The sequence below is a fragment of the Sus scrofa genome, chromosome 1, assembly GCF_000003025.6.
Source record: "Sus scrofa isolate TJ Tabasco breed Duroc chromosome 1, Sscrofa11.1, whole genome shotgun sequence".
NCBI lineage: Eukaryota > Metazoa > Chordata > Mammalia > Artiodactyla > Suidae > Sus > Sus scrofa.
In genome coordinates this window covers 120,288,940-120,303,544 of record NC_010443.5, presented here as the reverse complement: position 1 = coordinate 120,303,544, position 14,605 = coordinate 120,288,940, and the positions used below count along the sequence as shown (strand labels likewise).

General features: G+C 38.8%; 1 protein-coding gene across 7 annotated transcripts in view; it reads right to left on the bottom strand.

The window, feature by feature from the left end:
• Window positions 4,942-14,605, bottom strand: part of DMXL2 (Dmx like 2) — a 160,355-nt gene continuing 150,691 nt past the window's right edge. For 4 of the 7 annotated variants that reach the window (XM_021095420.1, XM_021095456.1, XM_021095434.1 and 1 more), the window contains 10 exons: window positions 13,987-14,073; window positions 13,781-13,902; window positions 12,351-12,489; window positions 11,614-11,674; window positions 11,353-11,480; window positions 10,737-10,814; window positions 9,294-9,385; window positions 8,547-8,599; window positions 7,197-7,414; window positions 4,942-6,397 (listed from right to left, as the gene is read on the bottom strand). In XM_021095420.1, coding sequence (XP_020951079.1) covers window positions 6,188-6,397; window positions 7,197-7,414; window positions 8,547-8,599; window positions 9,294-9,385; window positions 10,737-10,814; window positions 11,353-11,480; window positions 11,614-11,674; window positions 12,351-12,489; window positions 13,781-13,902; window positions 13,987-14,073 — 1,188 coding nt within the window. In that variant the 3' untranslated portion in view covers window positions 4,942-6,187. The remainder of the gene's footprint in view (window positions 6,398-7,196; window positions 7,415-8,546; window positions 8,600-9,293; window positions 9,386-10,736; window positions 10,815-11,352; window positions 11,481-11,613; window positions 11,675-12,350; window positions 12,490-13,780; window positions 13,903-13,986; window positions 14,074-14,605) is intronic. The other 3 variants (XM_021095427.1, XM_021095445.1, XM_021095423.1) reach the window with 2 other exon arrangements.

Genomic DNA, 14,605 nt, shown 5'->3' with positions numbered 1-14,605 from the left:
GTTTTCAGTCATAATTTCTTCAAATATATTTTCAATCTCCTTTTCTTTTTCTTCTCCTGGAATACCTTTTATGTGTAGATGGGCTGCTTTATATTATCCTACAGATCTCTTATATTGCTTTAATTTTTTTCATTTTTTTCCTTTGTCTTTTTAGGGCCACACCCATGGCATATGGAGGTTCCCAGGTTAGGGGTCAAATCAGAGCTGTAGCTGCCAGCCTACACCACAGCCACGTCTGTGACCTACACCACAGGCCATGGTAACAATGAATCCTTAACCCACTGAGCAAGGCCAGGGATTGAACCTGTAACCTCACGGTTCCTAGGTGGATTGGTTTCTGCTGCACCATGATGGGAACTTCCTCATTTGGTTTTGTCTGCTGTCCTGATTGGGTGATTTCCATTATTCTATCTTCCAAGTCACTTATTCATTCTTCTACATTATTCATTCTGCTGTTCAATGCCTTGAACTCAGCTTTTGTCTCTGCAAATGAATTTTCTAATTTTTCTTGGCTCCTCCTTATAATTCCTAGTTCTTTTTTAAAGTAATCTCCGTTACTGTTGATATCTACTCTTAATTCCTTCAGTATTTTCATTACCTATTTTTTGAATTCAGTGTCTGTTAAACCACAGAGGTCAGTTTCATTGTTTACTCCTTCAGGGGAATTCTTCTGTTTTTTTTTTTTTTATCTGGGAATGGTTCCTATGCTTCTTCATTTTGCTTATATTTTTCTTATTCTGGAGTTTAGGGAAAACAATTACCTACTGCAGTCTTGGAGGAGTATTTATTTACGGGAGTGTCCCTGGGTAGCTTGTGAGGGCTGTTTTTTGAGTATGAGGACTGCTTTTGATTTGGATGCTTGCTATCTCTTTGCTCAGTGTGTGCAGGCTGTCATCCCCTTGATAGGGGGTGTACAAGTTATAGCCTGCACGTGCTTCCAGGGAGGTGGGAACAATGGGCAGTGCCTCTAAGTGGGGTCTGGTTGCAAGGCCCTGGGCAGTGGCAGTGACCCTCAGGGAGGTGGGGGTGGTGCCCAGAGCCTTTGGCAGTGACAACAGAAGGGTGTGTGCATTCCCAGGAGGGTGAAGGCAAGAGCAGTATCTGGTGGCAGGGCCCTCTGTGGTGGCATCCCCCGAAGTGACTGGAGCTGCAGGTGGTGCCTGTTCATGGGACCCTTAGTGGTGGGAGGCTGGGAGGCCATGCCTACTCCATGAGTCTGAGGTGGCTGTGGCAGTTTGGACCCACTCCCATAGCCCATGCAAGAGGTGCCTTGCCATCTGAGAGCCCATGTGTGAGCAGAGAAGAAAGTTCCTATGGAAATCCTGCCCCTCTTCCAATTGCCCTCCCCAAAGATGGTGCCTTTCTTCTCCTCTGGGCCCAGGCCCCCTTCTGTGCTCCCTTGGCTGGGGTGTACTAGTCCCTAGCTCCCTCCTACTATTTCCACACAGCCAACTCCAGTCCTCTCCTTGGAATTAACCTCCATCTCCCGAGTCTCAGCACCCAGCCCTGCCTGAGTATTTCAGGCTTTGATGCCCCAGATGGTTGTATGGATAGTTTGTGCAGCTCTCTGTTTTGCCTTCCCCTGACTGGCTGCTGCACTTATCTATGAGGCTTTAAGGTTCCCCTTCTGTCCTGGCTGATCTCCCCATCAGTTAGGTGGCCTCCCAGGGTGTGGATTCCTTTTGTCTTTTACAGCTCTCTCTCATGAGTGCTGCTCCCATCCTGATCCCTATTTCTCTCTTTTTCCCCTTTGTTCTACCCAGTTATGTGGAGGTTTCTTGCCCTTTTGGTAAGTCTGAGGTCTGCTACCAGCATTCAGTAGATGTTCTCTGCAAATTATTCTTCATGTAGATGTGGTTTTTTGGTTTGTTTATGGGAAAAGGTGAGTGCCAGATCATGCTCCTTGGTCATCTTTATCCTGCCTTGAGATTTTTAAAAATCATATATAGGTGTTGAATTTTGTCCAGTTTTTTCTGCATCTATTGAGATGATCACGTGGTTTTCGTTCTTCAGTGGGTTAATGTGGTATATAACAATGATTGATTTGTGTATATTGAAAAATTCTTGCATCTCTGGGGTAAATCCCACCTGACCAGGGTATATGATCCTTTTAATGTATTGTTGGATTAGGTTTGCTAGTAATTTTTTGAAGATTTTTGCCCTTTATTCACCAGTGATATTGGCCTATGATTTTCTTTTGCCTTTGTTTCCATTTTTTAAAATTTTATTGAAGTACAGCTGATTGTCAATGGTGTTGTCATCGCTACTGAACAACAAAATGATTCTGTTAGACCCACAGACATGGGCATTTTTTCTCAGATTCTTTCCTCATATGGGTTATCACAGAATACTGAGTAGAGTTCAATGTGCTATAGAACAAGTGCCTGTTGATCATCCATTCCACATACAAGAATATGCATATGCCAGTCCCAAACCTCCAATCCATCCCTCCCACCCACCTGTTCCCTTTGGTAACTGAGTTTGCTTTCAAAGGCTGTGAGTTTGTTTCTGTTTTCTTAAATAAGTTCATTCATATGGATTTTTTTTTAGATTCCATATTTAAAAGATATATGATGTTTGTCTTTTTTAAATTTCACTTAATATGATAATCTCTGGGTCCATCCATCTTGTGGCAAATGGTATAATTTCATTTCTTTTATGGCTAATATTTCATTGTATAAATGTACCACATCTTCTTTATCCATTCCTCTGGTTGATGGACATTTAGTTTGCTTCTATGTCTTGGCTATGTGAATAGTGCTGTTATGAACATTGGGGTTCATGTACCTTTTCAGATTAAGGTTTTCTCTGGCTATATGCCAAGGAGTGGGACCACTGGAGTGTAGGGTAGTTCTATTTTAGTTGCTGGAGGCACCGTCAGACTGTTTTCCATAGTAATTGTACCGATTTACATTCCCACCAAGATGGTAGGAGTGTTCCCTTTTCTATGCACCTTTTCTATCATTTATTGTTTGTAGGCTTTTCGATGATGCCATTCTGACTGGTATGAGGTGATGATGCATTGCCATTTTGATTTCCATGTTTTGAATAATTAGTGATGTTTAGCATCTTTTTCTTTCTTTCTTTTTTTTTTTTTGTCTTTTTAGGGCACACCCTTGGCACATGGAGGTTCCCAGGTTAGGGGCAGAATCAGAGCTGTAGCTGCTGGCCTATATCACAGCAATGTGGGATCTCAGCCTCATCTATGACCTACACCTCAGCTCAGGGCAACACCGGATCCTTAACCCACTGACCAAGGCCAGGGATCAAACCTGCGTTCTCATGGATGCTAGTCAGATACATTTCCACTGAGCCATGATGGGAACTCCTTGAGCATCCTTTCATGCATTTTTTTGTTTCTCTATTTTTTGTCATCTGTATGTTGTCTTTGGAGAAATGTCTCTTTAGATCCTGTGCTCACTTTTTGATCGGGCTGTTTGGTTTTCGGACATTTAATTGAATGAGTTGTGCATTTTGGATGTTATGTATTTTGTATTTGGAAGTTGTGTATTTCATATTTGGAGGTTGTGTATTTTGTATTTAATTTGCAAATATTTTCTCCCATTCTCTGGGTTGTCTTTTGGTTTTCTTGATGGTTTCCTCTGCTGTGCAAAAGCTTTTAAGGTTAACTGGGTCCCATTTGTTTTTTGTTTTTATTTTCATTATTCTAGGAGGTAGATATGAAAAGATACTGCTGCAATTTACATCAAAGAGGGTTCTGCCTATGTTTTCCTCTAAAAGGTTTATAGGATCCAATCTTACTTTTAGGTCTTTAATCCACTTAAATACTGGAAAAAGTGTGGAGAAGAGGGCATCCTTCTATGCTCTTTGTTCCTGTGTATTTAAATTCTTGCAGCCACTATGGAAAACCATGTGGTGGTTCCTTAAAAAACTAAAAAAAAAAAAACCATATGATCCAGGGATCCCACTCCTGGACCCATACCTGGAAAAGATTAAAACTCTTAATTCACGAAGATACATAACCCCTATATTTATAGCAGTACTATTTATAATAGCCAAGATACAGAAGCAACTTAAATGTGCATTAAGAGATCAATGGATAAAGGTGTGTGTGTTTATAAATAATATATATATAACTCATCCCTAAAAAGATGAAATAATGCCATTTGCAGCAACATAGACTGACCTAGAAATTATCATATCGAGTAAGCCAAAGATAACTTCATATATCACTTACACGTTGAGTCTAAAAAAATAATACAAATGAAACAGACTCAGACACAGAATACGAACTTAGGGTTTTGAAGGGGGAAGGGATTAATTAGGAGCATAGGATTACCAGATCCACACCTCTCTCAGTATATAAAATAAACAATAAGGATTAACTGTACAGCACAGGGAACCTATTCAATGTCTTGTAATAACATAATGAAAAAGAATCAGAAACGTGTAACCAAATCACTTTGCTGTACACCTGAAACTAAGACAGTATTGTAAATAAACTACAAATTTAAAAAAAATTATCTTTGAGATTCTGAGTCAGCTGGTACCATTTTAGTATAATAGGTACAATGACAGAAAGGATACATACAGGTCACTGTATACAGGACTGTGTTAAGTGTACTTATGTGTTTACAATTTTTGCAAGTTTGCATTCCTGTGTATTCTGGCATCCTCTCTCCTGTCTTAGCACTTACATAAGCACTATTCCCAGCTCAGCTCTGTCATCACCACAATCCACACTCAGTTCAATAAACAAAAAGGTATGGCGAGGTCCATTCCTACCTAACTTAATCCCAAGACTGCATGCCTTCTGTCTGGTCATGGCCATTCTCATTTCCTAAAATGACTGTTGATATAGAAGGCACTCAGTAAAAATTTATAAATGAATCAACTGTGTCTAATACCTTAAAAAGTCTCTAACAGTTAATCATTTTAACAAAGTTACAATGATCTCGATATCAAAGAATGCCACACAAATTGAGGTAAAACTCATTAACAAATAACATTTATTTTTCTTTTACATATGTATTTCACAGCCCAAACATCACATTGCCTTCAGAGAAAGGTGCTTTTATGCCATTATATTTTACTATTTACCACAAAGGCATTAAACATTCTCATTAACATGATGAGACAATTTGCTGGTAAACATTTAAACACACAGACATCGGTTTCAGTATTTTAAGAACATATTTTTTGGTCATAACCAAGGAAGTACATCAAAATATGACAACACTGGCTAATATTTTTCAAGCAAATAATAATTAACTCTGCATAGTTTATACAATAGGCTGTGGTAATAAATAATATCACCAATCTCATCAGCTATTAACTGGCCACAAAAAGCCTAACATTCATTTTCATTATAAGAAATGCTCTATTGGTTTAGTTTCAACTTAGCCTTAAAATGTGGTTGGTGTTTAACCTTGAATACATGAAAAGAAAAGGTACTAAACTGGACTAAGAAAAGAAGTATTGACTTGGTATGTTCCAGTTAACTACAAATATGTCATGTCCACATATTACATTCCTAACATGAAGGCAAATATTTAAATAGAAAAACTAGCAGTCCAAAAAATGTGAAATGTGCAAATTGTGAGGAAAACATTGCATTTAAATTTGCACTCATTTGCAAGTTACAGTACTAGCTCAGTATAAACACTAACAGGAAAAATACTCAGCAGGGAAGAATGGGAAGGACCTCTCCCAGCAGAGAACTAGTCCCTGCACACTCCTCCAAAGTTATGCTGTGGAGCTTTAACTCCTATGACTATCCTGCCTTCAACAAAGGAGACTGCAGACATGCTTCGATCAGTGGAAAGAAGAAGAAAAAACCTGAATCTGCAATATTTTCTTTCTTAATTTGGTATAAAGATCCTTCTCTTTATTATAACTTACTGGTATGCTAATGTCTAACCTCATATGTGCTCTGAGTCAGGTTTGCTAAATGCTGTAAAGAATAGCTACCCTTGATATGATAGTAGGTGCTATTTTATTTCGGTATGTCAGCATGATGAAAGGTACATGCATAGTCATTCTACCCTCCCACATAGGCAAAACTTAGCCTAACGCTCAGCTTGGATCAGATTCAAATTCTACACAGAGATTCTCTGTATTGTTTTCAATGTGTTAATAACAGCTTGGAAAGCAGAAATGCCTAATAATTTCTGCAGTGTGTTTTTTAATTGAAATGCTTATAAAAATAAAGCCCCAATCCCTAAGTTTATGGAATGTCAAGAATTCTATGAGGAATGTTAAAAGCACTAGGCAAAACCCTCGTTTTCAGTGTCCCGTCTGCCCCACAGGAGAAGATCCGGTTGCCCTGGGTGATGTCTATCTGCATGACTCCAGCCCCAAGGTTTCTGAATATGGACTGTTTAGCATGTTCATTTTTAAATGAATGAATTAGGCCATGGTCTGTCAATCTCCAAACCTAGTTTAAAGAAAAAGTGAAAACAAAAAGCTTATGTCATTTTAGAAAAGAAAGATCCAAAGCTTATAAAAACATGGCCTGTACTTCTATTCTCCTGGCCCAATTGAATCTCATTAAAGCCCAACTTTCCCAGCCAATCACTGCCACTTTCTTAACACTTTAACACTTAACACTTTATTTATCTAATTGGAATAATACCATTCACATGATTCATTTACTGTCCTTACACTTTTCTGTTCCTTCTTTCAAATTCCTATCTTCACGGTCCTCTTCTTTCATATTAACCATATATATCCCATCTCTAATCCAATTAAATACATTCCTAAGGTATGCTAGGCCCTGGGGCAAACAAACAAACAAACCAGCCCCACCTCACTTTCCCAGAGACCTCACTCTACAAAACAGTGCCAGGTACTAGGGGGCAGAGGTGTGGGGAGGGCAGGAAGTACAACTTCCTCTGAGAAGCCAAAATGATGCCACCCAAAAATCCATGCATTAGTTAAACTCATTTTTTTAAAGCTTTTTAATGACCTAAAAGTAGACTGAATTTGATTGCTTTTTAATGACGTAAAAAGTAGACTGAATTTGATTATCTGTTTTTCTAGATCCTAATAGTTTGGAAAGAACCACGAGGAAGTAAGGGAGGAAGCGGGTCAAGAGACAGTCATTCCCACAAAGCTTCCCTTTACGCCATCGTTTCAAAGAATGTAGTGAGTTCTGTGGTTTGGTTCCCCCTCCCCAGTCAATCTCGACAGCAGATAAAACACTGAGCACATTCCAGCCTCTGGTACTGACTCACCTTGATGTTACCTTCTGCTGAACCTGTGGTAAAATATTCCTCACAGGGATCGAGAGCCAGCGCCTTAATAGCGGAGTCATGTGCCTGGAATGTGTGAATCAGCTGCCTCTGCCTGATGTCAAAAATGCAGATGTGGCCTTTCCTGCCTCCAGATATGAGGAGTTGCTGTTTTGGTGCATAGTGGAGCACCGTGGCACCGTGATCATGGCACGTGAAACCTGAAGAAGAGAAACGTCAAGAACCTTTCCCCAACTATGGCCATCTTGGCAGTTCTGACAGTATTGAAATAAGCATTTAAAACAGAAATTACTATCACATTTTCCTTTCTATTTTCTGTAACTGTATGATCAAAGTATTAGTATAGACAATGGCAGAGAAAAAAATTCTTCACTATAATCTCAACATGAAAAACACAAACTTTAAAATTCAAGCCTAAACTAAGTTATACTGCATCCTAAGAAGTAGGTGGAAGGAAAAGTGCAAAGGAGACCAAACTTCTCAATGATATTCAGTGTCCTCATTAATCCCACCAATGATAAGTATTTACTGCCCCCACATAAACCCTTATCAAAAGTTCTTCTCAGCTAGGGAGTAAAGTAATTGTAACTCAACTACACTACTGTGAAAAGTACCAGCTGCAAGTTAAGAAGTTATCCTTCCCAGGGCTCTGCATTCAATATGATTAAAGCCTTAAACTAATCTGTGGCAAATCCTTAAGAGATATTAATAATTATTTACAAGAAAAAGAACTTTGCAATCAAAATTGGGAAACAACTACACCTTTCAAAATACACAGAAGAGTAAAAGACTGAGAAATATGTTAAAAAAAAAAATTCCACCAAGCTCAGTTTAACCCAAACTCACTGGAGCAGTGAGCATTCTTGGAGGCACTATGTAGACAACAGATTTTGAGGACAGCAATTTGGAAAACACTGTCTCAAAAGGAGTTATGTTTGAATGACATTGTTCGTATTTCTAACTCATCATAAGGTTAACTTATTTTATGGCTAGGTTTAATTCTTTACAATGTGATCTCACTTCTACTGAGCTGAAGGAACTCTTGACAACTAATTCCTTACATGGCCTTGTTAATAGCACACTCTCCATATCATATCTTCTGAGTGGACTACGACACAAAAATTATTCTAGGCTGGCTGGATTTCCATGACCATACACATTTACCTCAGCAAGGCAGCCAGATACTGTAGTTAACTTTCGGAATCTTATTCATTCTAAATATTTCTCCATTTTTAACCCATGAATAAAACACTCACTGGATTTACTGTTTAAGTAAAACCAGAAGAGCTTTCCTATATGGTGCACAGAAAATCACAAACTTAACTCACTCACCATGAATGAGGCTGTTTCCAGGTGATATCAATGTGTCCCACAGGCACACATTTCTAATAAAGAAATAATAACAAAAATAAACAACTGCTCTAAATTCTCACTAGGAGTAAACTGTGTCAGCACATCAAATGTTTTAACTTACTGACTACTGCATTTTTTTGCTCTCTTCCATTTAGGAAGCAGTGATTCTAACCCTAACCCCAACCCAGAGGTTGGGAGTGGGGATGTACCTCTTTCAGGGTTTCTCCTTTTCAAACCACAGGTTTCTGTCCTCACATGGTCCTGCCCAACTCTGCCCCATCTCATCCCCCAGCCCTATCTCTTTTCCATCATCACTCCAGGGAAACCGAGATGTGATTTCCTGAGCAGAATGATGCTTTTATACCCCTGGGGGCAAACACAACAGGGAAATGAGAGATCTTACTGGTGGGCACATGTTGCCAATGGAAACAATGTTAAGGCCAAGAGTGTTGAAAACGATGGCTACAGCATCTCAAAAATCTACAGTATTACTGCAATTAATAAAAATAGCTTTAACATCAAAATTCCACACAATTATTAATAGGTTACATTAGGAGTAATTGTGGTCTTTCACTTTCTGGTGAGGAAAAGTACTCGAAGAATTATATAACATAGTCTTTGTATTCCTGAAGTGGAAAAACCTAAATAGAAAACCATACTTTGTAGCAAGAATACCTTTCTGCCTAAAATGTGTTTATTTCTCTCTTGGCTTCTCTGTCAACCTACCTATTGTCATTGGACTGTCCAGATGTGGCAACTAGACTTGAGGAGGTAACAAATGCAAAGTCACTTGTGGCTTTACTGTGGCACTGCCAACTCTATGGGAACAAAGTGCAGCTGATGTTATCTCGAAATCCAGTAAAATGTACAGAACAAACACATTTTTGCTAACCATATATGCATGAGCTAAGGACAGTTTTTAAAATAAAGAATAAGTGACAAGATTAGCTGTCATTTGCATATTATGTGGCTAATACCCAATTATTTGTTAAAACTGCAAGAGTTAGCAAAAACATGGAATTAAATGTTATTTTTTTGGATTAGGTAAGAAAGGAATAAAATACCAAGTATCTAAACTTAACCAAGCCATTTAATTATTTATTAAGGGCTCAATCAAACTATTTTAATGCTAATCATCTCAAATACAGCTGTAAATAATAACATTCAATCATAATATACAACCATCACCCAAGGAGGAAAAACTCTTACATGCCTGTCCATCTAGTCTTAGACATGAAGGACTCAAGTCAAATTAACTTTGTAACCTAAATAGCCACCTTCCTTTCTACCTGTCTGTACCCTGCCCTTGCCCCAAGTGAAGAGCAGTAATAAAACAAGCTCAAAAGTGGTCCTGCAAATAAAAAATGCACAGTTTAAGGCTGCCCAGGACAGCACCTGAGGATGTTCCAGTGCTGTGAGGAACCATCTGAGACAGGCCTGACTTTCCTTGTTGGGTCAGGAGTGGATGAAGAGAAATTTGGAGGTGAGGACTCTGAAGGAGAATCAGAGTATTTAAAATAAAATGGTTTTCTGTTGGGAATTATCATGGTATAGATATGACCAAAGGAGTAGGACAGATTGAAGATCACTTCTCTTTCTGTCAAGACTTTATGATACAGAATATACTAATTTAAGAAAAACATCTTACTGCATATACACACTCTAGAAAATTAAAGTCAACATATGTGAAGCCAGAAGTCTGCAGAGAATAGCATCACCTTCCTCCCTTCCCTGTGCCCCAGCCCCACTAAATGCACACATGCCTGTCTACATCACCAAGTGATTTATCATGACCTGGATCAATGAACGCGGTGGCCTACCAGGAATGCTTTTTATTTTTTATAATCTAGTAAACAACATTCTGGAGCAAACTGGCCTACATGGATCCTGTTTGTTTTTTAATACAGTACTTACAATTTATCACTACAAAACCATCTTTAAGAAGTTAGGGAAAGCCCCTAAATATTTTCACTCTTCAAGCTGTGAAAAGTAAAGTTTTTTGCTTTTTAGTCATTTTTCTCTAAAACTAGGCAATGGTGGGCGCTGGGCTTTGGTTGCTAGACACAACAGTCCCCTTCCCAACAGATCCTGGGATTCTCTGTCTGAAAAGAACACTTCACAAACACAGTGAGCTCTGGCTGTGCTCTGGGAATGTTGAATGGTACTTACTAGGTAAGGTTTGGGATTTGATGCAGTTTGGTTTACTTGCCAGATACTCAGAAAACCCTCTCCATCTGCAACAGCACACTGTAAGAACAATGTAGATATTACACACACTTCATATCAGAGGTAAAATCATGTATGGAAGGGGAGTCACTTAGTCCCCACTTAACTAACATTCTGCCTAAATCTATGTTTCTGTTGCTGTAGTTCTCAAGAAAGCCCAAGTATTAAAACATCCTGCGGCCTTTTAAATGCTTTCCCATGCCTCCAAAGTTTGTTTTCCTCCAAACTTCTCTAAGAGAATTCAGTAAGAAACTGGAATTTGCTCATGTGCCTGACTCTACACACAGGTACCTTCAACATATTTAACGAAAAGAGGGTTCTTTACCCTCACAGAGTGCTTAGTATCTGTAAGTGGATGATTAATTCATCCACACAAAATTCTGTGGATTTATGCTTTTATTGAGAGCCAGGGGGGGCTATGTAAACAGACACCATCAAATTGCCTGCTCAGCTTAAATCCAGAGTGAATTTGTTTTCAGATGTAGTGTTACTGGCCATTTACTCATAAATATCCACGATTATTTTCAGATGAACTTAGCAGTAACCTCCTGGAACTAACCTTGTTGCCTTGTGAATTGAAATACAATCTGGTAACTCTTGCATTGCCAGCTTGGCGGAAACAGACAAGTTGCTGAGGTCGTGTCCATTCAAACATTCGCACACTGCCATCCTGAGCACCTGTAAGATCTGAGATGCAAAAGGACAAGCAAAAAACAAGAAATAAAGCTACAGAAAGAGTTTCAATATTTCCCATTCTAGAAGCCAACTTCAGAATGACAGAGGCCTCTTACAGTCCATGGATCATAAATAAAATACTTACAGTACTGATGGACTGGGTGTGAGGTCATTCTCTTAACATTATGTAGATTCCTTTTCATCAGCTTTAAAAGAAGATTAAAAATAAATTGACATTGTGCATCACAGAAGAGATGAGGAAGGATATGCTTCAGGCCAACTCTAATCCTGATCACATTTACACTCTCATACCTGGATTATTCCTGAAATACACCCTGCTGTGGATTTCCTGACCCACTTAATATACGACATCTGTCTGAACAGGCTGGGAAAGCACAGTCACTTATTGGTGCGGCCCTGGCCTGTGAGGACTGTGAGGGTATCAAGTCGCTTCATCTAGTGATAAAGGGAACTCTCCTCCAGGTGCCCCTCCCTGAGGACAATCAGGAGTATCTCCAGAGTCTTCAGAGCAGAACATGAGAATGGGACCCCTTTAACTACAGGGACTAACAGCAATGTTACTGGTGCACTCTTCAAACACTTAGACACGAATTGCTCTCCATCTCTGCCTTACCACTCTGTGCCTCTCAGTTTGCTCATCTATAAAATGATAGTGGGAGATAACAGAACCTAACACCTAGGACTATTATAAGTAAAAGCATGCATCTGACACAAGAAACTCATGGCATGTTAGCTGCTGTTACTGAGGTGTACTAACTGGTCAATGCGCTGCTCTTCAGCATCATCCTAGGTCAAAGTGATTTCAACCTAGTTCTGAGTGAGTCCATAGCCAGAAACCATACCTAATAGTGAATAACATACCACACTAGCTCCAGTGCTAGTCTGTCCACTGCCCAGCCACGGCAGAGATGAAGGTGGATGCACCTGACTTGCTGAATAGGATGCTGCATTGGGTTGATAAAGAGTTGTAGTGGAACCACGATAATCAATATCATCTGAACTGTGGAAAACATCCGTGCGTTACTGTGAAAGTTCCATTTTCTCAACATAAATTCCAGTTACAGAGCTTTTTATGTACCCAAAGGACAGTCTTTATTTATTTATTTTTGGCCAGGCTCGCAGCCTGTGCAAGTTCCCAGGCCAGGCATTGAATCTGTGTCACAGTTGTGACCTGCACCACAGCTGCAGCAACACGAGATCCTTAACCCACTATGCTACAAGGGAACTTCCAGGACAGTCTTTATTTTTTTAAAAAGATGAATAAATATCCATGGGAAAAACTTAGATACAAGTCTTAATCATAGCCAATTTTAGTACTGGTTAACTTTTTCCCTTTAGGCAAAATAAAAGTTTAGTCTAATGTTCAGGGGAATCTTACTGTTACACAAGTTAAAACAAATGTTTGAAGTTTTTAACACAGATTTTCTTTCTATCCTGTATAGAAAAAGATTATATGTTCTCTAGAAGTACACTTATAAAATTCATACATTTTCAAGAAACTTGAGTTAACAGAGTTCTTAAAGTTAAGGCACTAATTATTGCACAAAAATGTTACAGGAATTTTTAACGATAGATTATATCATATTACACGGTTACACCTACCCAGAAGTATGACTGAAACCTGATTATATTATACACTAACAAGATAGAAAACAGCACAATGAAAGAGGCTATCAAGGCACCATTCCCAGCACATACAATTTCCGAGAGAGTCTGGAGAAAAGCAAGAGGGAGGGAAAACGTGGAGGAGAAACCCCAAAACAGGAAAGTGCTCCTACACTCTTGGTGCAGTATCCATAGTTTTACTGAAAAGTAAAGTTGTTTACATTTTCATCTGTAAAAAAGGTATGCTTCTAAAAAGATAATCAAGAGGAAACACTGAAAATTACTCATTAAGCGTGACTCATCAATCAGTCTAATATACTGGTGTATTCTGCTTTTTATTGTAATCATCCAGGTCAGCTGAATTTATTGCATATTGCGTAACTTCTGACATTTCTTTGGGATTAAATGTCCAAGCGGCAGTTGTTAACATCAGGCTTTGGTGTTGGGGATTATGCTAACTCAAGCACTGTGAATAGTTCAGGGTCTAATGGAAGAAATGTAATTTGGTCACAGACGTAAGCAGAGCCTTTTATTGGCAGCCAAAACAATTATGTTTGTCTCATTCCCAAATGAAGGGAGAGAGGTACATAGACTTTCCAAGATCATTCAAAGCATGTGCATAACCATTTAATCCAGGTTCTTTTTGAAGAAAACTACATTTAAAATTGACTGCTTAAGAAACAAACCTTTTGGATTCTCTGTCATATTCTTCTCCAATCCAAATGTATGCCTGAGAGGCCAGTAGAGAGGTAACATCAAGTTCTTGTACATCATGTGTTGAAGCCAAAACAATTTCATTACAGTTTGCCTGTAAAAGCAAAAGCAGAGTCAATCACTTCAGCAACTTCATGAAACAAAGTACTACATTCTTTATAATGACTAAAGACTTTACCTTATTAATGGAAAATGCCATGATCATATCTGATTCCTTATGAATGATTTTTGCTTTTCCCCCTGGATAGCCCAGATCTGCTTCAACCTGTAAGACAGGCAGCAGTTTTAGTTACCGCAACATAGCTCCAGAGAGATATATATACATCCCACAAATTTTAAAAGAAGGACAAGAAGAAAATGTAGCAGCAGCAGCAGCAGCAGCAAGAAAAAAGGTACCAGCAATGTGTGTTGAAAATTAGCTTCAGAATTAGCTTAAATTTTCTGATGCCCTGCAATCACCCCAATTATAAAGATTTCCACTGTGATTATAGTATACTAAGTAACGGTCACAAAAGATAGCTAACATAATTTTCACTAGTAATTTATAACAGTAACTTGTCCCTCATCTCTTCCGAAAGTGCACAAAGATACTGCAGTAAGAATGTGGGAGAAAAAGACATAGAAAGACAAAGGAATCACGTAAGAAATGAAATATTTCTAAATATGGGTGATGAGACAGGAGTAAGAAGTCGGACAGAAGAATAGTTAGAAAGGAATGAAGGAGACTGCATGAGAGGAAGGTGTAAGAGTCAAAGGTGATGGGAAGGAAAGAAGAGGCAGAATCAAGAAGCAGGAAA